This window comes from Papio anubis, chromosome 12 (assembly GCF_008728515.1).
Source record: "Papio anubis isolate 15944 chromosome 12, Panubis1.0, whole genome shotgun sequence".
NCBI lineage: Eukaryota > Metazoa > Chordata > Mammalia > Primates > Cercopithecidae > Papio > Papio anubis.
The window spans coordinates 114808561-114836121 of NC_044987.1; the positions used below are offsets into that span (position 1 = coordinate 114808561).

Consider the following 27561-nt stretch of genomic DNA (forward strand, 5'->3'; position numbering starts at 1 on the left):
CTCCCGTCGGCCGGAGGGGCGGGGCCTCGCGCGCCGCGCTTCCTCCAGCCTCAGCTTCCGCGTAGCTTCCCGGACAGCTGGATCCTTAGCGGGAGCCAGAGTGCGGCCGGTGGCCGGCTTGGCGGCGGGGCAGGATTCCGGGCAGGAGCCTGGCCTCTCAGGTGGCGGGCTCTGTGTCCCTGCGTGGTGAGAGCACGGCGACGTCTGGCCCGGGCCCCCGTCCCCGGCTGGCGGTGCGCCTTGTCCTGCCTGGGCATCCCGGTCGACCTCCGTTCTTGACCGTAGCAACCCGCACCCCTCCCACCAGTGCCCGGTCTGCACTCTTGGCCCCTCCAGGCAGCGCCGCTCAACCTTGCGAACCCAGCCTGGGACCCCTTACCGTCCTCACTGAGAGCTTGAGGAGACCTCCAACTCCCCCATCCCTGGCTCCCGGTAACTGCTGTTTCTCTTTGCCTTTGCAGATGGACGGGACAGAAGGCAGTACCGGGCAGCCCGGCCCCGCTGAGCGGTCCCACCGAAGCAGCGTGTCCTCCGTGGGAGCCCGAGGTGGGTCCCGCCCGCATCTCCTCTCTTCCACACCCTCCTGGGACCCTGGGACCCTGGAGAAGTGGCTCTGGCTTGTCTTCTTTTTCATTAAAGATAATTTATGTATCAACTAAGAAATAATAAGGTACATTCAGATGTGGAAAACTTACAGAAGTCAGAGGCTCTGTCACTAGTTTACTGGCCAGGTTGGGTCCTCGTGAATCTCACATTCATTTGTAAAATGAGCTTATTTAACATAGCTGTGAAATTCAAATGAGATTGTATGAATGAAAAGTGAGGTCTGATGTGGTTCACGCTTGTAATCCCAGAACTTTGGGAGGCCAAGGTGGGCAGACCACATGTGCCCAGGAGTTCAAGACCAGCCTGGGCAACATAGAAAAGTGACACATTCACTTTCTCTGTATCCTTTCTTTGTGTTTGTTTGTTCTTTCTTTTCTTTCCTCTCTTTCTTTCTCTCTTTCTCTCCTTCCGAGTCTCGCTCTGTTGCCCAGGCTAGAGTGCGGTGGCGAGATCTTGGCTCACTGCAAGCTCTGCCTCCTGAGTAGCTGGGATTACAGGCACCCGCCACCACTCCTGGCTAATTTTTTGTATTTTTAGTAAAGACGGGGTTTCACAGTGTTAGCCAGGATGGTCTCGATCACCTGACCTCGTGATCTGCTCGCCTTGGCCTCCCACAGTGCTCGGATTACAGGTGTGAGCCACCGCACCCAGCTGTGTCATTTCTTTCTCCCAAATAGCCTTTTGAAAGCAGGGATCAGGCCTGGCGCGGTAGCTCACGCCTGTAATCACAGTAGCTCACGCCTGTAATCCCAGCACTTTGGGGGGCCGAGGCAGGCAGATCACTTGAGGTCGAGAGTTCAAGACCAGCCTGACCAACATGGAGAAACGCTGTCTCTACTTAAAATGCAAAATTAGCTGGGCATGGTGGCGCATGCCTGAAATCCCAGCTACTCAGGAGGCTGAGGCAGGAGAATCGCTTGAACCCGAGAGGCGGAGGTTGCAGTGAGCTGAGATTGCACCATTGCACTCCAGCCTGGGCAATGAGAGTGAAACTCCATCATCTCAAAAAAAAGAAAAAGAAAAAGAGAAAAAGAAAGCAGGGATCATGATCTTCATTTGATAGGGAGAAAACTGGGCCCTAGGGAGGTTAAGTCGCAGGCAGGCTATGGAAGCTGTCCAGGTGATCACGTACTGCAGCTTCCAGTGCCTCAGTTCTCCTTGCCTGTGAAGTGGATCTGAACCTGAGCCTCCTGGAAGTGATTTTTTGATCTCTGAGAGTAGCTGCTGGAGCATAACAGACTGGGGGTCCAAGAAGCACCTTCCCTTGTGTAGACGAGAAACCGTGCCCTTCCACACACTCTTGGAGGGAGGAGTATTAGCTCTACTTTTACAGATGAGGTAACTGACACTTAAATTGGCTCGCTGAAGTTGGCCAGCGACCAGGCAGGGATGGGAACCCGAGTATGTCGGCCCCAAAGCTCGGCGTTCCTTCGCCTTGCCTGCAGTCCCAGGGATGGGGATTTGAATCTGGTTGCTCTTCTAGGTGTCTCCGTTTGGCTCTGGAACCCACAAGTTGTCACAGGGAACTCTCAGCTATTTGGGCTGTTCTTCCCTAGGCTGCTTCAGGCTGATCTGAAAGACCCAGTATTGACTCCTGAGGCTTAAAGAGTCCTAAGACTTGAAGAGTCCTAAGGAAGCTGAGAACTTGCTTTAACCTGGGTGACCTAAGGAATCCTCTCTTCCCATCTTAGCCTGAGTCAGAGAGAGACTTGCCTGAGGACAGCAGTGGGTTACCAGCTCTCGCTGCTGCCAGACAGACAGACAGACTGCCATAGCCTCAGGATGGTTTCAGCCTCTCTGTGCCGTAATTTCACATCTGTGGAATGTTCTTGTTCAGGGCAGAACAGCTGAATCCTTGGGGCAGCTATGGCGGTGAGGGGCAGGTTTGCAATGGCCAGGCTTAATTTTAATCTTGGGGGACTGGGGTGGGGCTGGTCTCTGGGCAGGAGTTACTGGGTTTCTGGGTAGTTTGAGGGCGTCGAGGAAGCACTAATAGACAGCAGCCATGATAGGGTCTTTGGGGGCTGCTGGGGCTGTGCCTCTGGCGTGGACTCTTGTCTCAGGAGTGTAGCCCTGGTCACCCCTGAGGGGTGTAGGGTGGGGGCTCCAGCCCCAGTGGGTGGTAGAGGGTACCTGGTTGGCCTGGCCTGGTTGTGCCAGGCAGAGGCCTCAGCTGAGCCTGCCTGGCCTCCATCACAGCAGCTGACGTGCTGGTATACCTGGCGGATGACACGGTGGTGCCCCTGGCTGTGGAGAACCTACCCTCGCTCAGTGCCCACGAGCTGCACCGCGCCGTCCGCGAGGTCCTGCAGCTCCCGGACATTGCCCTGGATGTCTTCGCGCTCTGGCTGGTCTCCCCTCTGCTGGGTAAGGCTTGGCAGTGAGGAGCCCAGGCTGGAGGGTTGGAAGAGCACTGACCAGTGTAGGAGGGAGGGGCAGTGTTTGGAGCCGCTGGCCACTGCGCATGGGGGAAGGTGGGACTTGGGTTTATCCTGAGCTGTCCACCCATCTAAGCACCTAGAGCCCTGAGAAGGCCCCCGCTCCTGGCCCTGCTGTCTGTCTTTCTGCTGGTGGTGGAGGGGTGGCCACGCCTGCTCCCCAGGTCGTGCTGGGGCTGGGTGGTCTGGGAACGGTACTGCAGGAGGGAGGGAGGAAGGGGGCCTTGTCTGCCGAGCATAACCTTTGCCACAACCTGGGTGGTGTTTGGGAGCCTTGATTTCCACCTTATCCTCAGGCCCAGGCCAGTCTTGCAGATGAGGAAGTTGTGGTTAAGGTGGTGAGACCACTGTGTGGCAGGAGCAAGACAGATTCAGACCTGAGTGGCTTCCCGGTCGGCCTCTTTGAACTGTTTCTGTTCCTTGGGAACAGGGAGGAGAAGGGACATGGCCCAGGAAGTAGGCCCCTCTGACCCTGAGGCTCTTAGCGAGGGTGGGAAGAGTAGACTTGACTTCTCTGGGAGGGGGGCCTCCAGCCCTGCCTGGCTGGCCTCATGACCACCCACATCCTGCCCTTTCAGGCTGAGATTGCAAGATGGAGGGACTTGGGGGCAGTGGCTCTCTGGACCCTCAGCCCGGGGTCCCTCAGTGAACAGGGTCTCTGAGCCTGCTGGTTCGCACAGGAGGGGGTCAAGGAAGAGGCTGCCCCATGTCGTCGTTTAGTAAATCGGTGCCATGGCCAGGCGAGTTTTCTTAGCTTACACATTCCCTTCGTTGTAGAGGAACGCAGGCAAGAAGGGGGTGACCAGTCCCAGGACAGCCTGGGTCAGGCCCAAGGGTTACGTCTTCTGAGGTTGCTGGTGGGGGGAGAGGGAACATTTGGCGCCCCTGTTCCCCACCCTTATCCTTCCCTCCACCCCCTCCCCTCTGCCAGTAGGAGCTTCCTGCTCAGCTGCTGCTGGGAGCTTCTCGCCCATCCTCTTCCTGCTGCCCCGGCTCCTCGGCCGCCCCATGCCCAGCCCAGTCACCTGCCCTTCACCTCCGGGCCTCGGGTCAGGACTGTGGGCCCCTTGGTTTGTGTCTGAAAGCTAGGGGTACAGTTCTGCATGGGTCGGCCCCTGCCCTGCCTCGAGAAGCTCCCCGAGCCTGCTGGGCAGCCTGTCTCCGCCTCTCACCTCCTCCATCCCCGCTCCCTCCTCGCCACATTCCCGCTGCTCCCACAGCCGGAGGCTGGAACTGACATGAATGGGCTGCTTTGTTGCCCAGCCCACGCAGGAGGATGGTGGCAGAAGACCCCGGCACATAGTCAGCACCCACTCTGTTCCCAGGCTGGGTTCAGGGAGGTTGAAAAGCCACTTCAGCTGTGACTTGGGCCTCCCAGAACTCTTGCCCCCCTGCCCCCACACTCCTGATAGGGTGAACCAGTGACAGATGCTCCAGGGCCGCGAGTGCCCTGCAAGGGCAGGGAGGGGCGCCGGCTTCTGGAGCTGCCCTTCATACCGGATGTTTTGGCAGGACTTAGCCTTCTCAATGCCATTGTCGCTCTGCATGGAACAGGGCTCCAAGGACCTTCCGTGCCATTTAGACAACAGCCTCCAGGCAGGAAGGCCCCATCTGGAAGTTCTGGGACTGCACTGAAGACAGGAAGGAGTCTTTTGAGTTGCTGGGGCTTGGGGTTAAGGCTGGGCAGGGCTGGGCTGTAGACAGCAGGAAGGGCATCCTTATCTCCAGGGTGTCTCTAGGCCCCATCTAGTCAGTTACTGCGCTCGTTCCACGAGGATGTGCAAAGCCTCTCTCAGGCTACGTGGTATTCTAGATGCTGGGAATACTGGAGGGAAGGCACTGGTGGAACTTAATTTAACTCTAATAATTTATTTTTTATTTTTTATTTTTTTGAGACAGAGTCTCACTCTGTTGCCCAGGTTGGAGTGCAGTGGTGCAATTCTGGCTCACTGCAACCTCCGCCTCTTGGGTTCAAGCAATTCTCCTGCCTCAGCCTCCCGAGTAGCTGGGATTACAAGCAAGTGACACCACGCCTGGCTAATTTTTGTATTTTTAGTGGAGACGGGGTTTTGCCGTGTTGACCAGGCTGGTCTCGAACTCCTGACCTCAAGTGATCCACCCGCCTCAGCCTCCCAAAGTGCTGGGATTACAGGCATGAGCCACCGCGCCCAACCACCATTGGAACTTTAGAACCTAAAGTATGGTGAAGGGAGGTTTAGGAAGCAGAGCTCTGTTCCTGGTTTAGCCACTAGCCCCATGTGGCCTCAGGCATTGTGCCTTCCCGAGCTTCAGTTTCCCCGCTGTAAAGTGGGTGATCTCTGTGTCCTCCAACCCTGACATCCTTTGAGTTTCCAGACAGAGAGAGCATGAAGACTCTATGAGGGGAGTTGATGGAGCCCTTTCACCCAGTCAATAGGGAGGCGACTACTGGGGGTAAATAAATGGTGTTTCCCTACTGGAGGTGGTGACATGGGTGGGGCCCAGGGTTTAGGTTGTAAAGGAGGGCTGTGGAGCCTCTGGGAAATCTGGACCAGAAATGATGGGACCAGAAATGATGGGACAAGAAAGGGCTGCAGAGGCTGGATGCAGGGATGAGTCGAAGGGCTGTGGGAAGGGGGCCCAATTGGAGGCTGTGACTGCTCTTCCAGGTGGAAGGCCCAGATAGCCCAAAGAGCAGAGATGAGGACCCCTGGCCTCAGGCCAGCAGGAGAGGCGATCGGCCATCAGTGGGGACCACGGAACGGTAGAGCGGGGAGATGTGGATCAGGCAGAGCTCAGGAGGCTTGGAGCAAGCTCTGGCTCCTGTACCCCGGTGACAGACATCCCCATACATCTCTGGATGAACTTGGAAGTGGCCTCACACCTCTCAAAGGCAGAGACCCCCATGGCCACTTTTTTTTGGTGGGTGCTGGTGTGTGAGCTGAAAGGCTTTGTCCCTCCTGGCCTGAGGCACTGAGTCCTGGGTCCAGAGCAGTGGTGGCATGGGGCAGCCTGGAGTTTGAAGGGCTGGACTGGTGCACTTGGTCATTCTGCCAACCCCTGGTGAGGTCACTGCACCCCAGGGATACAGCGGTGGACAAGTCCGCAGCCCTGTGGGTGGCAGCAGCAGGGAATGTCAGGTAGTGATCAGCCTGTGAAGGCAAACAGATGTGGCGCCATCGGGCTGATGGTAAATTTTGAGGAAGGGCTGCCTTAGTAGTTAGGCGTCCAGGGAAGGCGGTCCTTGAACTAAGACCTGAGTCAGCCACAGGAGGATCTGGGACAAAGGAGTCCAGGAAAAGAGGAACAGCAGGTGCAGAGGCCTTGGCACAAGCAAGCTGGGGATGACTTGAGATTCAAGTCAGGAGATTTAAGAAGGCCAGGGTGGCAGGAGCAGCGCGGGAGAGGCAGTGAGAGGAGATAAGGTGGGAGGGCCAGGCAGGAGCTGGGTTGCGGGTGGGCCACAGAGGTGCAGAGCTTGCAGGATGGAAGGTCAGCTAGAGCTCCTTGGAGGTGTTGGGGGTGGGAAGTGACGACGGGGAGGCCCAGGCTCTGCCAGGGGGAGGGCAAGGCAGCCCCTCGGGTCTCTGGGCCCCAGTTGCCAATTTCAGGTTCTGCTTCCTGATGGCATTGCGGGTTCCTTTGTGCCCTAGCACCTTCCTTCGGCCATAGCCTCCAGCTTCAGCTTGCCCCGGGGCTGCAGTGAACAGTTAGTGGCTGGCTGTGCCTGGAGCCAGACCCTCGTCGCTTGCTGTGTGACTTTGGACAAGGAACTTGACCTCTCTGAGGCTCGTTTGCTCCATGGGTGAAATGGGGGATAGGGTTATTGCAGAGTAAATGGCTCTGGACCCTTGGCACCTGCTCAGTTACTATTGGTTGTGACTGTTGTCATGCTATGCAGTGTGAAAGGTGGGAGGGCAGCCGCTGGACTGGCCGGAGGCTGCATGGGCCGCTCCCCATCTTGTCCTGCAGAGGTGCAGCTGAAACCCAAGCACCAGCCCTACAAGCTGGGACGCCAGTGGCCGGAGCTGCTGCTGCGCTTCACCAGTGCCCCGGACGACGACGTGGCCATGGGTCAGTGCTGCTGCCTGTCTGTCCTTGTCTCAGGACCACCTGAGTCTGCAGCTCTGGCTCCCAGCCCAGCCAGGGCCCTGCCAGCAAGGAACTACCCTGACTGAGGGGCAGGGCCTGCGTCTCCCCCAGGCTCCGATAGCCACCACTGGCAGGGGAGGACGGGGTCCCTGAGAGAAGCCCCAGTGGGGGTGGGCTGGGAGCTGCGGGGGCACGTTGGGATGAGCTGCGCACTCCACCCTCTGCACAGCCCTCCGGTTTTCTCAGCCGGGGTCGGTGAGGTTGGTGGCTGGCGCCTGGGCCAGTCAGGGGAGAGGGCAGGGCTAAGCAGAATGGGGATGCCTGGCAGTGACCTAGCCTGTCTCCCCAGATGAGCCTTTCCTGCAGTTCCGAAGGAACGTATTCTTCCCAAAGCGGCGGGAGCTCCAGGTGAGGCAGGAGCCCTGGTAGCCCCACCAGGCCCAGCCCCTTGTGCCCAGCCTCCTTGTCCCTAGACCTCTGGACATTTGCACCTCGCCCCAGCCCAGCTGAGCGGCTCTCCCTGCCACACCCGCCTGCAGATCCGCGACGAGGAGGTCCTGCGGCTTCTCTATGAGGAGGCCAAGGGCAACGTGCTGGCCGCGCGGTATCCGTGCGACGTGGAGGACTGCGAGGCTCTGGGCGCCCTGGTGTGCCGCGTCCAGCTCGGGCCCTACCAGCCCGGCCAGCCGGCAGCCTGCGCCCTGAGGTGAGGGCCTGTGTGACCTGAGGCGGGGGCGCTGGATGGGGGAGTTTGTCCTTGGAATCGAACTTACAAGCAGTCTTCAAACTTACAAGCAGTCTTCGGTCTCGCAAATTGGGGCAGGGTCCTGGAGTCAGGAGGCCTCAGCCCCGCATGCTCACTCTGGCCCTAGGCAGTTGCTCTGCCCCTCAGCCTCCTTTTCCTCACCTGCCCTGGGTGGGAGCCTCAGGTGAAGTGAAGTCTGGGAGAAGAATCTGGAGCCCTGCCTCCGGCCGAGGTCAGAGGAGCTGGGCTTTTGGAGTCACAGCCAGAGACCAACCAAATACTGACCCTTTGTCACCAGTAACAGGCCAGCTTAGTTCCAGACCACCAAATACTGACCCTTTGTCACCAGTAACAGGCCAGTTTAGTTCTAGACTCCTGGGATGTTCCCTAGGCAGTCAGCATGCTGGTTGTCCACCTCCCAGCCCTTTCTCCAAGAGCCGAGCTCTCTGCTGTGTAACTTAGCAGGGCCTTGGGTGGTGAGGATTGAGTCTGTCCTGCCAAAGCCCAGGCCAGTCTCTGGTCTCCATGGAGGATTATCCTGAGGTTTAGAAATAATTCCAGTGAAGGGGCCAGGCATGGTGGCTCACGCCTGTAATCCCAACATTTTGGGAGGCCAAGGCAGGCAAATCGCTTAACGTCAGGAGTACGAGACCAACCTGGCCAACATGGTGAAACCCCATCTCTACTAAAAACAACAAGTAGGCGGGTGTGGTGGCGTGCACCTGTAATCCCAGCTGTTCGGGAGGCTGAGGCAGGAGAATTACTTGAACCCGGGAGGTGGAGGTTGCAGTGAGCCAAGAGTGTGTCACTGCACTCCAGCCTGGGCAACAGAGTGAGACTCTGTCTTTAAAAAAAAAAAAAAAAAAAAAGAACTGAGCGCTCTGACTGCAGCTTATCTGATGGCCGGTCCCCAGCCCACACAGGAGCCGCTACCTGAGGTGGGGAATCAGCTGCGGTTATGCCAGGGCCTCTCCTGCTTTGTGTGTTGGGGGGAGATGCCCTTTCTTTTGTGAGCCTGTGCTGGTTGTAGATTGGCGTTGTCACGTTTTTATCTGGCAGAACAAAGCATTGAGAGCATTAAAACTTCTGCACCGGTTTTGGTTATAAAAGTTCCACCAGTTCAGAAATCCCAGCGGTCCTGACTTGGTGACACAGACATTGCTCTGAAACCCTCCAGCTGCAGTCTGATTCCAGGCGGGCGGGGGCTCTTTGCTTGGCCTCCAGATCTTCCCTCAGCCTCTCGCCTTCGCTGTGAGCTGCAGACCTGGGCCCGCCTCCTGGGCCTCCTTCACTTGCCTGGCTGCCCTGTGTGTCTGTGTGCCCTTGCAGGTGGGGGTAAGGGGACCTCTGCAGTGCGAGGCACACTGCGGGCGCTCAGGGTGGTGAGCTCCTTCCTTTCTGGGGGCGAAGTCTGTCCCTTCGGCTGCTATGAGTTTCCTGGGTGGGTATGTGGTAGCCAACCAGGCAGGAGGCAGGAAGGGTTGGGAGACAGGACCAGGCCCTGTGGGGGACCCTGGCGCACATGGGGCTGTAGTGCAGAGGCTGCTGGCTAAGGCAGGACTGGTGGGAAGTGCAGGAAAGGGGGGGCCTGGCTGGAGATGCAGGCATCTGGAGCTGCAGGATGAGCCTTTGGCTTCAGACGGTGACCTCAGGTTGGATGGGCAGAGGGACAGCCCCAGGTGGGCCTCATAGGGAGCCCCATCACAGTCCTTGGCCTGCACTTGGAGAGCTTGTCAGGTTTTAGGGCCAGGGGAGCTCACCCAGGACAGGTGGGGGCGTCACCATCCCCACTCTACAGGGGAAGCGGGAGCAGGACAGGAGGTGCCTCTCACCAACTGTGCAGCTGCTCGTGGCAGAGGCAGGCCAGCCCTGGAGTCTGCCCTACAGAGAGGGGCCAAGAACCGAACCCCCTCCGTCTGGTGCCTGGGTGTCCTCCTGGGCTCCTTACCCAGCGTCTGATTTGGAAGTAGATGTGTGTCCACTTCCTCCAGGCAGCCCTGCTTCCCCGCCCTCCCCTGTGAGCCTGGCACCTCTAGTTGGGCTGCTAGCACCCGTCTTCCTTCCTCCACAGGGAGAAGCTGGACTCCTTCCTCCCTGCCCACCTCTGTAAGCGGGGCCAGGGTCTCTTTGCTGCCCTCCGGGGCCGCGGGACCAGGGCCGGGCCGGGCGAGCAGGGCCTGCTGAACGCCTACCGCCAGGTGCAGGAGGTTGGCAGCGACGGCGGGTGCGAGGCCGCCCTGGGCACCCACTACCGTGCCTACCTCTTCAAGTGCCACGAGCTGCCCTTCTACGGGTGAGAGGCACAGCACCGCGGTCCCCCAACCCCCCGCAGACTGTCCTTGGGCTTTGCTAGCACAGCTGCCAGTGAGCCCACTTCTGCCCCAGCTGAGCTGTGTCCCCATGAAGTGGTGTCTTGTCCCGAGCACCTCAGGCCCCACCATCCCAAACTGGGCACCTGTCCTCCTCCCCTTTCCCCTGTCAGGGGCTGGGACCCTTTGGATGGGTCCTCTCCTCCTACCTGGCACAGTCGCCTGGTCACTGGCCCGGCCGACCTCGCCTTCAGCCGGCTGTCTCTGTCACACAAACAAACAGCTCTGTGCACCTACTGCACGCGCGCTCTGGGCACTGGAGGCCGCTCTGAGCCAGACACCATGCCCCTGCCTGGTGAAGCTGACGTTCTAGTGGAGAGAGACGAGAACAGAGAGGTTGAGGAGAGCCTGTCAGTGGGCACAGGCGGCAGCCAGGAGACCAGAGGGTGGGGTGTGGCTCGGGCCCTGTGGTCAGAACAGGCGAGATGGTCAGATGCAGGGCATCTGAGGGCAGAGTGACAGGATTTGCCAGATGGATGTGCAGTGGACGAAGCAAAGGAGAGGAGGCAGAGAGGACTGGCCTAAGCCCCTGGCAGATGGTTTCGTCATCGGCTGAGCTGGGGGCGGTGCTGTGGAGCAGTCAGGGAAAGTTGAGGAATGTGATTGTTTTTGTTTTGAGACAGGGTCTTGCTCTGTCACTCAGGCTGGAGTGCAGTGGCACAATCATAGCTCACTGCAGGCTCGACCTCCGGGGCTCAAGCAAGCCTCCTGAGTAGCTGGGACCACAGGTGTGTACCACCATGCCTGGCTTTTTTTTTTTTTTTTTGAGATGGAGTTTTGCTCTTGTTGCCCAGGCTGGAGTGCAATGTCATGATCTTGGCTCGCTGCAGCCTCCGCCTCCTGGGTTCAAGCGATTCTCCTGCCTCAGCCTCCTAAGTAGCAGGGATATAGGCACGTACCACCATGCCTGGCTAATTTTTGTATTTTTAGTAGAGACGGGGCTTCACCATGTTGGCCAGGCTGGCCTCGAACTCCTGACCTCAGGTGATCCGCCCGCCTCGGCCTCCCAAAGTGCTGGGAGCCAGCACGCCCAGCCTAATTTTTGTATTTTGTGTAGAGACGGGGTTTTGCCTGTTGCTCAGGCTGGTCTGGAACTCCTGGGGTCAAGTGATCCTCCCGCCTCAGCCTCCCACAGCACTGGGATCGTAGGCGTGAGCCACCGTGCCCGGCTGGGAGCTTGCTTTGGACATGTTGATTTTGAGATGCTTGTTAGGCACTTCGAGTGGGCCTCTGGTGTCTAGTGCAGTTTGAACTGGAGCTCATATTTGGTGAATCCTATGCATATGGATGGCACCTGAAGCCTGGAGAGATGCTGGGAGGCAAGTGTGGGCCAGGTGAGAAGGGGCCCTGGGCCCCTAGCAAGGCAGGAGGGCTCCACCCGCAGTAGCTCCGAGCGCACGTCCCGCTTGTCCTCCTGGCAGCCAGCGAGGGATGTGGGCTCCAGCCTGGTGGGCGAGCGTGAGCAGGGATGGAGACAGCGAGTGTGACCAGCTGTCACAGCCCTGCTGTAAAATGGGGTGAAGAAACAGGTCTTATAGTGATTTTGAGGAGGAGGTGACAGCCATGTGTGCTGACCGGCAGGTGGCCCTCTCCTGGCTGCTTCGGTTTCCTCAGTGAAATCGGAGGTCTGGCCATCAGCTGAGCCTGGGGGACAGAAGTCTTCCAGAGGAGTCTGGAGCGGACGGCCCTAGGATTCAAGGTGGCCTGTGCTGGTCTCTGGCTCCATCCCATTGCGTGGAGAGAGCGGGGTTTAACTTGGGCTCTGGCTCAGTGGGTGGTGAGGGCAAGGGTGAACCCGAGGGATGGGAGAAGGCAAGGCTGCAGGAGGGACAGGCGGCAGCTCTTCTCAGTTTTGAGCCCTAGAGCCACTCCCCTCACCTCCTCGTGCTTCCCAGCAGGCCCCTGCTACTGAAAGGTGTCTGCCTGGACAGTGGCCAGCCAGCTCTCCTGGCCGCCTCCCGCAGCCCTGGCCCCCAGACCAAGTGCCAGGCCCACATGACTGGTTTGCTCCACGCCTGGGGCCACGCACTTGCCTCCGCCTGCAGTGCCCACCTTTCTGTGTGCCATCAGGCCCTTCTCCCTCCAGTCACACACTGCCAGCTCAGATGCTGTCTCCCCACGAAGCCTCCCCTTCATCCCATCTCCATTTCTCCCTTCCCCAGAGCAGGTTTAGTCACCCAAACAGCAGAAGCTTCTCAGGGCCCAGGCTGGGGCCTCGAGCAGCCTCCCTCAGCATTTTTGATGCCGGCCGGAGGCTGACCCCAGTCTGCTCCCTAGATGTGCCTTCTTCCACGGCGAGGTTGACAAGCCGGCCCAAGGCTTTTTGCACCGGGGTGGGCGCAAGCCAGTTTCTGTGGCCATCAGTCTGGAAGGCGTGCACGTCATCGACAGCAGAGAGAAGGTACCGCCCCCAGCTCCTCCAGGGTGGAGAGGATGGGAGGGGGCTCCTGACTCAGGCCTTCCTGGTTCCTCTGGGCCTGTGGGGGCCTGGGGGCAAGGTGGGTGGACTATCTGGGAGGGACCCTGCCTCCCTCAGATGTCTTTGTAGCCCCTGAGGGTGATCCTGGGTCCTCTTGCCCAACATGCTAGGCTGTGGCGTCGCCGGGGCAGGGGAGGCCGCAGCTGGGACTTCCACCCCTGAGTGGAGGGAGGGCAGCAGGGCCCTCTGTTCTGCCCGGCTGATGGCTAGAGAGCAGCCTGGTGCTCCAGAAGACCCTGTTGCGGGGGAGCCCTCTTCGGCTGACCATGTCCTCTTCTCCCTGCCCTGGGTAGAGGGCCGCGTCAGCAGCCAGCCCCGTGGGGCAGATTACCTGTCCCTGGCAGAAATTCACCCCTAAGCCAGCAGAGGAGTTTTGACTGGCTTCTGGTTGTCCCAGAAGAGGGACCTCAGCCCCTCCTGCCATCTGTGCCCTGGGAGGCAGGGCCCAGCTCAGCCTCATGCTAGATGCCACCCCCGACCTCATAGAAGAGGCTCCCCTTCCCCACCTGCCTCCTCCCCCACGTGCATCCCCAGCTGTCAGGGGCTTGGCCCGCTGGTGGGACTGTTGTGGGAGAGGGGATCTCAGCCTCCCTGGACCGCAGCCCCCGGGAGGCTCTGATGAAAGCTGAGGCTCTCTCCTTAGAGAAACACATGAACAAATGTAGACTCAGCCTTGGAGAGGCACACACCCTGGCCAGGTGTCCCCTCCTGGTGGTGTCTGAGTGGGATGGGGTGGGGAGCAGACCTCTGCCCAGGGGTCAAGCCTGGCTCTGTGTGTCCTGCTGGCCAGCACGTCCTGCTGGGCCTGCGCTTCCAGGAACTGTCGTGGGACCACACCTCCCCTGAGGAGGAGGAGCCCATCCTGTGGCTGGAGTTCGATGGAGACAGCGAGGGCACGCCTGTCAACAAGCTCCTCAAGATCTACTCCAAGCAGGTAGCGCGGGTGGTGCCTGCACACGGGTGGGGAGGCCGGGCCCAGGTGTCCTCGGTCCCAGACGATTAGAGGCACCAGGCTGGCAGGGAAGGAGGTGAGAAGCTGCCTTGGGCCTGAGGATGAAAGCGGCCTGGGTACAAGGGGTGCCTTGACTCCTGCTGACCGAGAGCCGCCCTGGGAGGTCAGGAGGCCTGGTCTGCGGACTCCACACCGGTGGCGGTGGCAGCTGTGGGTTCCGGCAGCTGTTTGTTGAGGGCTTGCCCAGTGCTTTGAGACCAGCCTGCACCCTCCCCTCCTGTCCCCAAGAGCAGTGCTGTTGTGACGCTGCTCACAGTCACCCACGGTGGGCGTGGAAGCACTGGGCCTCTCCAAGCCCGTGTTTGATTTTCCCCTTCATTCGGCGTGTTTTACTCAGCACCAAGCACCTCTTCCACCCCAGCCTCCCTCCCCTGCCCCTTCCTCTCCCACTTGGGTCACATCAGAGGCCCCTCCCTGCCGCAGGGCCCTTTCAGGACTGCTCCCACCCCGTCCCGCCTTCATCTTGGGTCTCTCTGGATCCTTCATCCCACACCTCTCCAGCTTCCTTTTGGTGCCCTTCCCCACCTTCACCCCTCCCTTCACAGCCAGACCCCACCCCTGTGCCTCCCACGCTGGGGGCTGCTCCTAGCCCCATGGGCCTCTGCTTTGCCACAGGAGGCCCCTCCCCCTTCTCAGCTTAACCACACACTCCTGGAAGCTTCTTTCCGCCCCCACCAGCCACCTCCTCCCCCAGCTTCCCTTGCTGCTCCCCGTTTTCCTGACCCCCCTCGAGGGCACTCCTGTCCCTGCCTCATGGCTTTGAACTCCAAGATATTCTCACCTTTATGTTCAAAGTTCACAATTTTCTTTTCTTTTTTTTTTTTTTTTTTTTGAGACGGAGACTGGTTTATGCTTTTTGTTTCCTAAGAAATTTTGCCTAACCCAAGACCACAAAGATTTTGTCACGTTTTCTTGTGGAAGTTGTGTAAATATAAGCCTACCGGCCATCGCAGTCAATATTTTACATCAGGTGTGATATACAGGTCAGTGTTCATGTTTGTGTTTACAGATTCTCAATTGTTTCGGTGTCATTTGTTGAAAAGATATTGAATTGGCGGGCACGGTGGATCATGCTTGTAAAACCAGAACTTTGGGAAGCCAAGGTGGGAGGATCTCTTTAGGCCAGGAGCTCAAGACCAGCCTGGCCAATATAGCGAAACCCCCGTCTCTACGAAAAATACGAAAAATTGGCCAGGTGTGGTGGCACACGCCTGTAATCCCAGCTACTACTTGGGAGACTGAAGCACGAGAATCACTTGAACCCAGGAGGTGGAGATTGTGGTGAGCTGAGATGGTACCACTGCACTCCAACCTAGGCAACAGAGTGAGACTCTATCTCAAAAAAAAAAAAAAAAAAAAAAAGAAAAACAGACATTGAATTGCCCTGACCTCTTTGTTGAAAATCAATTGGCTGTGCATATATGGGTCTGTTTCTGGATTCCCTCTTCTAAACCACTGATCTATGTGTGTCTTTCACTAATAATCACATGATATATTGATTTTTGAACCTTTATAATAGGCCTGGAAGGAAGCCTGCTTCATCCTAGCATCTTTGGGAGGGGGCCGGTCGAAGGGATCATAGGTCAGGAGATCGAGACCATCCGCATCGACAGTGAAACTCCTCGCCTTCACTGTGTCAGGGGAACTAGCTGGAAGTGAGGAAAGCCAGTCCCAGTTACTGGAGGCTGAGGTAGAGAATGGCGTGAAACCCTCGGAGTTGTAGTGAGCGAGATCCGCCACTGCATCTCAGCCCGGCTTATAGAGCCAGACCGCTTGCTCAAAAAATAAGTCTTGAAATCAGATAGACTGATGTTCAGACTTTTGTTCTTTCTTAAAATGGTTTCAGCTATTCCAGTTCCTTTGCATTTCCATAGAAGTTTTAGCATCAGCTTGTTGACTTCTAGACGCTCCCCAATTCAATCTCCAAAAAGGCTGCCTAGGATTTTTATTGAGATTGCATTGATTTTACTTTGAGGTAACTGACCTCTTAAGTCTTCCATTCCCATTTATTTCTGTATCTCCATTTATTTGTCTCTGATTTCTTTCATTAATATTTTATAGTTTTCAGCATATAAAGCTTCTATTTCTTTTTTTTTTTGAGACGGAGTCTTGTTTCTGCTTCAGGCTAAGTGCAGGGCCGGATCTCAGCTCACTGTGTTACAGCCCCGGGTTCACGCCATTCTCCTGCCTCAGCCTCCCAAGTAGTTGGGACTGTTGCATGCTCCGGCCATCAAGCATCTGCTAGTTTTTGTATTTTTTTAGTAGAGAGACGGGTTTCACCCCTCTGCAGCTAGCCAGGGATGGCCCCCACCCTGACCTCGCGGATCCGGGTCCGCCTCGCCTCCCCAAAGTGCTGGGATTACAGGCTTGAGCCACCGCGACCCGGCCACTTCTATTTCTTTTGTTAGATTTATCCCTGTTTTTCTTTCAGTGCTACTGTAAATGCCACTGTTTGTTTTTGTTTTTGTTTGTTTTTTGAGACGAGTCTCGCTTCTGTTGCCCAGGCTGGAGTGCAGTGGCCTGATCTCAGCTCACTGCAAGCTCTGCCTCCTGGGTTCACGCCATTCTCCTGCCTCAGCCTCCCGAGTAGCTGGGACTACAGGCTCTCGCCACCTTGCCCGGCTAGTTTTGGAGCTTTTATAGGAGACGGGTTTCACCTCATGTTAGCGCCATAGGATGGTCTCGGGATCTCCTGACTCCAGGATCCAATCTCGGCCTCAGCCTCCCAAAGTGCTGGGATTACAGGCTTGAGCCACCACCGCTGAATGCCACACTGTTTTAATTTCAATTTCCAATTGATCATTTCCTTATATAGAAATATAATTGTGGTTTTTTGTTTTTTTTTTTTTTTTGAGATGGAGTCTCACTCTGTCGCCCAGGCTGGAGTGCAGTGACACGATCTCGGCTCACTGCAAGCTCTGCCTCCTGGGTTCCCGCCATTCTCCTGCCTCAGCCTCCGTGAGTAGCTGGGACTACAGGTGCCTGCCACCACAACTGGCTTATTTTTTGTATTTTTAGTAGAGATGGGGTTTCACTGTGTTAGCCAGGTTGGTCTCGATCTCCTGACCTCGTGATCCGCCCATCTCGGCCTCCCAAAGTGCTGGGATTACAGGTGTGAGCCACCGCGCCCGGCCAATTGTTTTTGTTTTTTTTGAAACACTCTCGTTCTGTCACCCAGGCTGGGGTGCAGTGGCGCAATCATAGCTCACTGCATCCTCAACCTCCTGGGCTCAAGCTGTCATCCCAAGCCACAGGTGTGCACCACCGTGCCAGGCTAACTTTATTTTATTATATTTGTAGAGACAAGGTCTCACTATGTTGCCCAGGCTAATCTTGAACTCCTGGGCTGAAATGATTCTCCCACCTTGGCCTCCCAAAGTGCTGGGATTACAAGCGTGAGCCCCTGTGTCTGCCTGGGTCTTTTTTTTTTTTTTGAGACTGAGTCTCGCTCTGTCGCTCAGGCTGGAGTGCAATGGCGCAATCTCAGCTCACTGCAACCTCCGCCTCCTAGGTTCGAGCGATTCTCTCACCTCAGCCTCCTGAGTAGCTGGGATTGCAGGAGCCTGCCACCACGCCCAGCTAATTTTTGTATTTTTGTACAGATGGGATTTCACCATGTTGGCCAGGCTGGTCTCAAACTCTTGACCTCAGGTGATCCACCCGCCTCAGCCTCCCAAAGTGCTGGGAGTACAGGCATGAGCCATGGCGCCTGGCCTGGCCTGGGACTTTCTATGTGGACAGTCGTGTGGTCTGAGTGGGGAAAGCTGGGTCTCACTTTCCTATCTGTGCCTCTTGCTTGCCTTGCCTGACAGTGCCTCTGACCCCCAGTGTAGGATGGATAGGTGTGAGCAGGCGTCCCTGACGCACCCGGCCTGAGAGAAAGCATTGTCTTTCACTGAATAAGTGGGATTTTGCTGTGGGTTCTTCAGAGATGTGCTTAATCAGGTTGAGGAAGTTCCTTTCTGAGCCTGGCTTGCTGAGTTTTTTCTTGGACGGATGTTCAATGGAACTTCCTCTTTCAGCTGCATGTGAACGGCAGGCTCCCTGAGCCTCAATGTGCAGTTTTTGTTCTAGGGAACTTAGAAGGCTTCCCTGTTATGGTTGCAGCTCAGGACTCCGTCCCCACCAGCTGCCGTCCCCTCGCCAGCCCACTGCCCTTTGGCTGGTGGAGTCCACTCGGTGAGCAGAGGAGTGCGGGTGGACTGAGCTGAGGGCGCGGAGTGTGGAGAGTCCACCAGGCCTCTGCTCTTCCTTCTGGGCCGGGCAGCAGTGCCCCCTCCTCAGCCACCCAGAGGGGTTGTAGCTGCCCTTAGAAAGGCAGGAGCCAGGCTAGTCTCCACAGGGCCACTCCCAGCGTCTGACCCAGCCCCACCAGTCGGGAGCACAGGTGACCATTCCTGTCTACTTGGACTCACCTTGTCCTAGGCCTGCAGCAGTGCCTGGCACGTGGGAGGCACTCAGGAAATACCTGTGTCCTGACTAAGGGGCACCACCCTCTTGATGCCCTCTGTCTGTGACTCCCTCAGACCCCTGAGGGCCCTGTCCTTGGTGCCCAGCTGTGCCTGCTGGTACCCGGCTGCTGTATATTTTCTGTCAGTGTGCCTCATGCTTCACACCTGTTGAGTAGGAGTCACTTTTGAAGAATGTGCTGTCGGGGAGCCGCCCGCCCCTGCCCTGTGACATCTCGCCCCTTCCTCCTGGCTACAGGTTTTCCTCCCAGCCAGCACTACCCGCCTCCCCGCCCCGCCTCCCCACTCTTCCTCCTCTTTGCAGCAGCCGGGCTCCTTTCCCCCTCCCTCCCTACCTCTTCTGCCCACAGGGTCAGCCTTCCTGGGCTGTGCCTTCTGACTAGAATGTTCTTTCTTTCCCACCCGAACTCCCAGACCTGGGGACCCCTCCTCATCCACCAGGACTCACCTTCACAGTCATCCGAGTGGGACACCTCCCCCGCCTCCCCACTCCCTCCCTCCCTCCTGAGCAATGTGTGTCCCCTCCCCTGCTTCCCCAACCAGAGAACAGAGCTCATTTCAGACTCAGCAACAGGCATGGAAGGGGGGTCTGGCCAGGCATCACACTGCTCCCTCCTCCCCAGGCCGAACTGATGAGCAGCCTCATTGAGTACTGCATTGAACTGAGCCAGGTGGCGGAGCCCGCAGGCCCCCAGGACAGTGCGACAGGCCCGCCCTCAGACCCCAGCTCCTCACCGGCTCCTGTTCAGCGCCCCAAGCTGCGGAGGCAGGGCAGCGTGGTGTCCAGCCGGATCCAGCATCTCTCCACCATCGACTACGTGGAGGACGGTGAGCAGCCCTTCTGTGCACATGCACACACAAACACGCATGCACATGCACACACCGGGGGGCATTCCTGAGGACAGGCATTGCAGAGCAGCTCCAGACCCAGTGTGAGCTGGCCTCCATCTCAGGACCCAGCTGTGAGCAGGGCGAGCCTGGGCCTTGGCCATAGTGCCTTTCCTGTCCCTTCTCACTGCCACGTCACAGACGTGTTCTGCAGCATCGTCCAGGATGTGATCCGGGAAACTACTCAACATCTGTTATTAAAGTGTTGGGTAGGCAGGGCACGGTGGCTCACGCCTGTAATCCCAGCACTTTGGGAGGCCGAGGCGGGAGGATCACCTGAGGTCAGGCTGGCCAATATGGTTAAACCCTGTCGCTTCTAAAAATACAAAAAAGTTAGCGAGGTGTGTGATGGGCACCTGTAATTCCAGCTACTTGGGAGGCTGCGGCAGGAAAAACGCTTGAACCTGGGAGGCAGAGGTTGCCGTGAGCCGAGATTGCATCTTTCCACTCCAGCCTGGGAGACAGAGCAAGACTCCGTCTCATTCATAAATAAATAAATAAATAAAGCGTTGGGTAAATCACTGTTGTGACCACATCCTGGGGTGTTCAGTGCAGCTGGTAAAAATACAGTACCCAGGCAGGGCACAGTGGCTCACACCTGTAATCCCAGTACTTTGGGGGGCCAAGATAAAGAGGATCGCTTGAGCCCGGAAGTTCAAGACCAGCCTGGACAACAGAGTGAGACCCTGTCTCTACAAAATATACTTAAAATTAGCTGAGCATGGTGGTATATGCCTGTAGTGCACCTTCTTGGGAGGCTGATGAGGCAAGAGTATCTCTGAGCCCAGGAGTTGGAGGTTTGCAGTGAGCTACGATTGTATCACTGCACTGCAGCCTGGGTGACAACGATGAGACCCTATATATATTTTTTTAATTAATTAATTAATTTGTTTGTTTATTTTTGAGACGGAGGCTCGCTCTGTCACCCAGGCTGGAGTGCAGTGGCGTGATCTTGGCTCACTGCAACTTCTGCCTCCCCAGTTCTAGCGATTCTCCTGCCTCAGCCTCACGAGTAGCTGGGACTACAGGTGCCCGCCACCATGCCCGGCTAATTTTTTGTATTTTTTGTATTTTTAGTAGAGATGGCTTTTCACCATGTTAGCCAGGATGGTCTCGATTTCCTGTCCTCGTGATCCGTCCGCCTTGGCCTCCGAAAGTGCTGGGATTACAGGAGTGAAACACCACGCCCGGCCCGAGACCCTATTTTTAAAAAGGAATACCCTGGCCGGGCACAGTGGCTCACGCCTGTAATCCTAGCATTTTGGGAGGCCAAGGCAGGCGGATCACCTGAGGTCAGTAGTTCGAGACCAGCCTGACCAACATGGAGAAACCTCATCTCTACTAAAAATACAAAATTAGCTGGGCGTGGTGGTGGGCACCTGTAGTCCCAGCTACTTGGGAGGCTGAGGCAGGAGAATCGCTTGAACCCAGGAAGGCAGAGGTTGCGGTGAGCCAAGATCACACCACTACACTCCAGCCTGGGCAACAAGAACGAAACTCTGTCTCAAAAAATAAATAAATAATAGGCCAGGCGCGGTGGCTCATGCCTGTAATCCCAGCACTTTGAGAGCTTCTGCGGCAGGCAGATCAATGGTGTCAGAGATCGGTGACCATCCTGGCTAACATGGTGAAACCCCGCCTCTACTGAAAATACAAAAAGTAGCCAGGTGTGGTGGTGGTGCCTGTAGTCCCAGCTACTCGGGAGGCTGAGGCAGGAGAATAGCTGAACCCGGGAGGCAGAGCTTGCAGTGAGCCGAGATTGCCCACTGCACTCCAGCCTGGGCAAATGAGTGAGACTCCATCTCAACAAAAGCCGGGCTGCGGCCTGCCTGTAATCCCAGCACTTTGGGAGGCCGAGATGGGTGGATCACGAGGTCAGGAGATCGAGACCATCCTGGCGCACACGGTGAAACCCCGCCTCACTTCAAAAAGTACAAAAACTAGCCGGGCTGGTGGTGGCGCTGCCTGTAGTCCCAACTACTCGGGAGGCTGAGGCAGGAGGAACCCGAGGGCGAGCTGCGAGCTGAGATCCGCCACTGCACTCCCGCCTGGGCGACAGAGTGAGACGCCCCCAAAAAAAAAAAAAAAAAAAAAAAAAAATGAGTAGCCTGGGCGATTGGACTCTCACGCCTGTAACTTCAGCACTTTGGGAGGCCAAGGCTGGCGGATCAAGGTCAGGAGATGAAGACTATCCGGGCTAACACACGGTGAAACCCTGTCTCTACTAAAATACAAAAAATTAGCCGGATCGCAGGCGGGCTTCGTAGTCCCAGCTACTCAGGAGAATGGCGGAACCCAGGAGGCGGGAGCTTGCAGGAGCCGCGACCCACCTACACTGCACTCCAGCCTGGGGCTTTACAGTGCAAGACCGTCTCAAAGAAAAAGAATGGAAAGGAAGCCTGGAACATGAGGTGCCGGGACGTGGAAGGATCATCGAACAGACGACATCCAGTTAACACGGTGAAACCCCTCGCTTACCAGGGCCGAGTTGGGGTCTGCTGGCGAGGTGTATGGCGCTTCAGGAACCAGTTATTTCCGGGGAGGCTGAGGCAGGAGAATGAGTGGGAGGCGGAGTTAGTGAGCACCAAGGCTACTGCACTTCCGCATGACAGCCAGACTGCTCAAAAAAAAAAAAGAAAAAAGAAATGAGTAACACGGACAGCATGAAAAGCAGCCACAAGATGAGGCAGGAGGGCCCAGCTGTGGCCGCTGTAGCTTTGACTTTTTCTTTGTACTTCTTGGAGCACGAATCTTTTTTTTTTTTTTTTGAGACGAGTCTCGCTCTGTCGCCCAGGCTGGAGTGCAGTAAGCACCGTCACCGTGCCCGGGCCTCCCCGGTTTACGCATTCTCTTGCCTCAGCCTCCTGAGAAGCTGGGACTACAGGCAACCCACCGCCCGCTAGTTTTTTTGTATTTTTAGTAGAGACGGGGTTTCAAATCTCTGCTAGCCTGGTGGGATGGTCTCGGATTCGCTGACCTCGCGGATCCACCCGGCTCCTCGCCTCCCCAGTGCTGGGATTACAGGCTTGAGCTAACAAGGCCTCGCCCAGAGCACGAACCTTACAAGTCTTGTAATTTTAGAATAATTTGTTTTTTGTTTTTGTTTTTGTTTTGTTTTTGAGACGGAGTTCGCTTCTGTCAGCCCAGGCTGGAGTGCAGTGGCCGGATCTCAGCTCACTGCAAGCTCCTCGCCTCCCCGGGTTTATGCCATATTCTTCCCCTGCCTCACAGCCTCCCGAGTAGCTGGGACTACAGGCTCAGCCCACTCCGGCCTCGGGCTAGTTTTTGTATTTTTTAGTGGAGACGGGTTTCACCATGTTAGCCCATGTTAGGATGGTCTCATCTCCCTGGACCTCGCGATCCGGCCTCGCCTCTCGGCCTCCCAAAGTGCTGGGATTACAGGCTTGAGCCACCGCCCGCCCTGTTTTTTTCTTTTTCTGAGGCTGAGTTTCACTCTTGCTGCCCAAACTGGAGTGCAAGGGATATCGCTCACCGCAGCCTCCACCTCGGGTTCCAGCCGACCTCCTGCCTCAGCCTCCCCGAGTATCTGATTATAGGCAGGCTTCACCACCATGCCCAGCTAATTTTGTAACTCCCTTTAGTAGAGATGGTGCTTCCATGCTGGTCAGGCTAACCAACTCCTGACCTCAGGTGATCCCACCTCGCCTCCCAAAGTGCTGGGATTACAGGCGGAGCCACCGCGTCCGGCCCGAGAATAAGTTTTATAATCAGAAAAAGCAAACTTTTTCTACAGTGTAATTTGGACCACTGTGTGGCATTTCTTAGCATAGTTTTAGCACGCTCATTTTCACCCAGACCTCTGCTTGTGGGCATTACAGTTTTCAGCGTTCGGCTCTTCTAAACAGCACATCTACGGCAAAGTGTTTCCTTAGAATCTGAACTGTTTCCTCAGGATACGTTCCTAGAAATGGCCTTGCTGTTGTAAAAGTGTGCAGATTTTTCTTTTAAACAGGGTTTCACTCTGGTGCCCAGGCTGGAGTGCAATGGCCTAGTCAAGGCTCACTGCAGCGTCTACCTCCTATGTGCTCAAGCAATCCTCCTTCTGCAGTCTCCTGAGTAGGTGGGACTACAGGCATGAGCCACTACTCCCGGCTGATTTTTAAATTCTTTGTCAAGACAGCATCTCACTATGTTGCCCAGGCTGGTCTCAGACTCCTGGGATCAAATGATCCTCCCACCTCGGCCTCCCAAAGTGCTGGGATTACAGATGTGAGCACCATGCCTGGGCAATATGCTGATTTTGAAGAGGCTTTTCATACCTGCCACCTTCCAGAGAGGTTGTACCCAGGTGTACCCTCCACAGCAGAGAAGATGGCATCTGCCTCCTATGCCCTCACCCACAATGAGTGTAATCATTCCGAGCCAAAGGAAACTTGTCTGGGCTGGTGTTTGAACACAGTGAGATTGGAAATTTTTTTTTTTGAGACTGTCTCGCTGTGTTGCCCAGGCTTGAGTACAATGGCACAATCTCGGCCCACTGCAAACTCCGCCTCCCAGGTTCAAGCGATTCTCCCTGCCTCAGCCTCCCGAGTGGCGGGGATTGCAGGCGCCTGCCACCATGCCCGGCTAATTTTTGTATTTTCAGTAGAGACAGGGTTCCGCCATGTTGGCCAGCCTGGTCTCGAACTCCTGACCTCAGGTGAGCCACCACGCCTGGCCGATTGCAAATTTTTACATGCTTGATCATATTTAGATTTCCTTCCTGAATTACTGATGATTTCTTTTGCTCATTTTTCTTCTGTTGCTTGACTTTAAAATTAACATCTTGGTCAGGTGAGATGGCTATAATCCCAATACTTTGGGAGGCCGAGGCAGGCAAATTGCTTGAGTCTAGGAGTCCAAGACCAGCCTGTGCAACATAGCAAGACCCCATCTCTGTTTAAAAGATTAGCAGGACAGCCGGGCGCGGTGGCTCAAGCCTGTAATCCCAGCACTTTGGGAGGCCGAGACGGGCGGATCACGAGGTCAGGAGTTCGAGACCATCCTGGCTAACACGGTGAAACCCCGTCTCTACTAAAAAATACAAAAAACTAGCCGGGCGAGGTGGTGGACGCCTGTAGTCCTGGCAACTCGGGAGGCTGAGGCAGGAGAATGGTGTAACCCCGGGAGGTGGAGCTTGCAGTGAGCTGAGATCCGGCCACTGCACTCCACCCTGGGCAACACAGCGAGACTCCGTCTCAAAAAAAAAAAAAAAAAAAAAAAAAAAAGATTAGCAGGGCATGGTGGCGTACACCTGAAGTCCCAGCTAGTTGGGAGGCTGAGATGGAAGGATCACCTGAGCTAGAAGGGTTAAGGCTTCAGTGAGTTATGATCACAACACTGCAGTCCAGCCTGGGTGACAGTGAGACCCTGTCTAAAAAAAAAAAAAAAATTATTATTAATGTCTTGGCCAGGCACGGTGGCTCACACCTGTAATCTCAGTACTTTGGGAGACAGGCAGGAGGCTCACCTGAGCCCAGGAGTTCGAGACCAGCCTAGGCAATCGAGCAAGACCCTGTCTCTACACAAACTAAAAAAACATTAGCCATGGCTCACACCTGTAGTCCCAGCTCCTGGGGATGCTGAAGTGGGAGGATCAGTTGGGCTTAGGAGGTAAGGCTGCGGTGAGCCATGATTGTAACGTTGCACTCCAGCCTGAGCAACACAGCCTGTCTCAAAACAAAACAAAACAAAACAAAAAACACAAAGGTGGGACATGGTGGCTCACACCTGTAATCCCAGCACTTTGGGAGGCCAAGGCAGGTGGATCATGAGGTCAGGAGTTTGAGACCAGCCTGGCCAATATGGTGAAACTCCATCTCTACTAAAAATACAAAAATTTGCCAGGCACAGTGGCCCTGTCACACCTGTAATCCCAGCACTTTTGGAGGCCGAGGCGGGTGGATCACGAGGTCAAGAGATCAAGACCATCCTGGCCAGCATGGTGAAACCCCATCTCTACTAAAAATATAAAAATTAGTGTGCGTAGTGGTATGCATCTATAGTCCCAGCTGCTCAGGAGGCTGAGGCAGGAGAATCGCTTGAACCTGGGAGGCGGAGGTTGCAGTGAGCTGAGATCGCGCCACTGCACTCCAGCCTGGGTGACAGAGCAAGACTCCGTCTCAAAACAAAACAAAAACCAAAAACTAACATCTTACAGCAATATGGTACTTTTGTTTTAATTAATGACCCGGGATTGCTATTATTAGCCAAAGTCAGATTTCCATAGTGTTTTCCAGACGTTCCTCTGTGCCAGGATCCCACCAGGACCCCACACTGCATTAGCTGTCGCATCTCCCCAGGCTTCTCTTGGCTATGAAGACCTTCCTTGTTTGTGATGACCTTAGGTCGGCAGTGTTAGGGAGCGCTGCTCAGGTATACTGTAGCACGCTGACGGGGGCTGAGACTCGATGAGGAGAGCTCAGTCTGACCAGGCTCTGGAAGGAGCCGTCATGCTGGATCCAGAACCCGGCTTCCTGGGCCTGAGCCCCATCACACAGGGACAGCACCTCTGCTCAGTGTGCCCTCCCGTTCCCTCGCAGGCAAGGGGATCAGGCGAGTGAAGCCGAAGCGCACCACATCCTTCTTCAGCCGGCAGCTGTCCTTGGGCCAGGGGAGCTACACCGTGGTGCAACCCAGCGACAGCCTGGAGCAGGGCTGAGGACACCGCACCCGGCAGGAGGAGGGCAAGTGGGGGCCCTGGCCCGGCACTGTCCTCCTGAGGGGCAGAGGCTGGCTGCAGCAGTCTCATGGGTCATGCACATGGGGTGGGCTGCCTCAGCAGATTTCTCAGACCACAGAGAAGTGACTGGCCCCGGGCTGTGCAAAGCTGGCCAGGGCCTTCCGCAGGGCCCCTCTGCAGCCTGCCCACCCTTCCCCCAGACACTGGGCCCTGCTGCTATCTCAGGACCATCTGATCAAGCTGCAGCTGCCACCTCACCTAGAAACATGCCTTTGTGCCCACCTCAAGATGGGCAGTGTCCCTGTTCCAAAGTACCCCGGTGGCAGCTCCAGTGGCAGAGGACCAAGGATTGAGGTTTGGGACCTGAAGGTCCAGTGTGTGCCTTTGACCTCTTCCCTGAACTTGGGTGACCAGTCCCCGCCTTCCTCCTGCTAGTGCTCCACCCCCTGTACTTGGATGACCAGTTTCCTGCCTGCCTTCTGCTGGTGCTCCACCCCCGGCCACCAGGGCCACCTGCCAGGCTGGGCCACCACTCTGAGGAGGGTGGGAGGGGCCTCTCTGGATTGAACCAGGACGGAAACATGGTGAGGGCCCCCACCACACCTCCCTAGTTGAATCAGGAATGGAGGGAGCCAGGCAGGACCCTACCTGGGGTCCTGTGCCCCTCGTTCTGGGTCTCCTTTGCAGGCACAAGACACCAGAAGGAGCATGCCTTTCTGGTAGTCTTTGGTGATGTCACTGCTGGGAGGTGGCTGTCCTGTGGACCACCTGGCCTCCAGACCCACACTCACAGTCTGAAAAACTCCTGAAAATCCCCGGGTGGGCACTCCCTGGAGCCCCGGCAGCTCCCCTAGCGGACTGGCCAGACCTGCCCTCTCCTCCCCGTGTCTGGGTCTTCAGGTTTCAGTTTGGTCTTTGGTCATTTGAGTTGTGCCGGGGCAACGCCAGGAAGCCCCATGGGTAACCTCTGCTGCGCGCTCCTTCCCAGGCGGCACCATGGATTCCTCTGGGGCCAGCAGTGCATGCCCAGAAAAGCCTGGGCTACACAAGACAGTCTCTTTCTCGAGGACACTTGGAAAGATGACTTTGATGTGGGTGCTTGGCTTCTCTGGTCCCAGCTTGCCCTCCGGGCAGCAGGGGCTCTGTCTTGTCCCAGATGAGTTGAGCCCGAGAGGAGGGCTTTCCCAGCCCTGGGACCCTCCGAGGTGGGTGTGCGGGTCTCACAGGTGCTTCCTGGGACTTCCTGTGGCAGCACAGAGCTTGCCTTTGTCTTCTGTTCCCGGTGGAAAGCCGTGGGAGAGGAAGCTTCTCCAAGTATCAGAGCCCGTTCACCCTCCTGTCTTTGGTAGCTTGTGAATGTGCCAGGTGTTTTGAGGTGGGCTTGCCTTCCGGCAGCATGGACTTTGTTAAAATAATAGGCGGAAAGAAGAGGCCCGGGAAGTGCCCCTAGTCTATTGGAATGTCCTGGCCACAGGGTCATGTCAGCTGCCAGTTCTCGTCTCCCCTCCCGGAGTTGCTCGGTCTCACCAAGCCACCTGCCCACCTGTTCTGGCGGCTCCAGTGCAGGTTGTTCCAGCCCCACTGCTTTGATTCCAGGTGATTTTTTTTTTTTTTTTTTTTTTTTTTTTTTTTTTTTTTTTTTTTTTTGAGACGGAGTCTTGCTCTGTCACCCAGGCTGGAGTGCAGTGGCACAATCTTGGCTCACTGCAACTTCTGCCTCAAGCGATTCTCCTGCCTCTGCCTCCTGAGTAGGTGGGATTACAGGTGCGTGCCACCACGCCCCACTACTTTTTGCATTTTTA

The 27561-nt window shown here is 56.5% G+C and overlaps 1 protein-coding gene across 5 annotated transcripts; it reads left to right on the forward strand.

Moving 5' to 3' along the window:
- On the forward strand, positions 1-27097 carry FRMD8 (FERM domain containing 8). Of its 5 annotated transcripts, none has more exons than XM_009185650.4 (11): positions 1-186; positions 462-546; positions 2806-2973; positions 6996-7097; positions 7465-7523; positions 7655-7821; positions 9932-10153; positions 12507-12630; positions 13499-13642; positions 18813-19017; positions 25620-27097. In XM_009185650.4, the coding sequence occupies exons 2-11, from the start codon at positions 462-464 to the stop codon at positions 25736-25738; spliced, it is 1395 nt and encodes a 464-aa protein (XP_009183914.1). In that variant the 5' UTR covers positions 1-186; the 3' UTR covers positions 25739-27097. The 5 variants fall into 5 exon arrangements, with proteins under 5 accessions (XP_009183914.1, XP_021781253.1, XP_021781254.1 ...); XM_021925561.2 differs by lacking the exon at positions 25620-27097 and adding an exon at positions 19446-19745; XM_021925560.2 differs by having other exon boundaries at positions 26-186; positions 2809-2973.
- Positions 27098-27561: the final 464 nt, after the last annotated feature.

Coding starts and splice junctions, on each gene's coding strand:
- FRMD8 (XM_009185650.4), top strand. CDS start 462: ATGGACGGGACAGAAGGCAGTACCGGGCAGCCCGGCCCCGCTGAGCGG. Junction 547..2,805: donor GTCCTCCGTGGGAGCCCGAG/GTGGGTCCCGCC, acceptor CCTCCATCACAG/CAGCTGACGTGCTGGTATAC. Junction 7,822..9,931: donor CCGGCAGCCTGCGCCCTGAG/GTGAGGGCCTGT, acceptor CTTCCTCCACAG/GGAGAAGCTGGACTCCTTCC.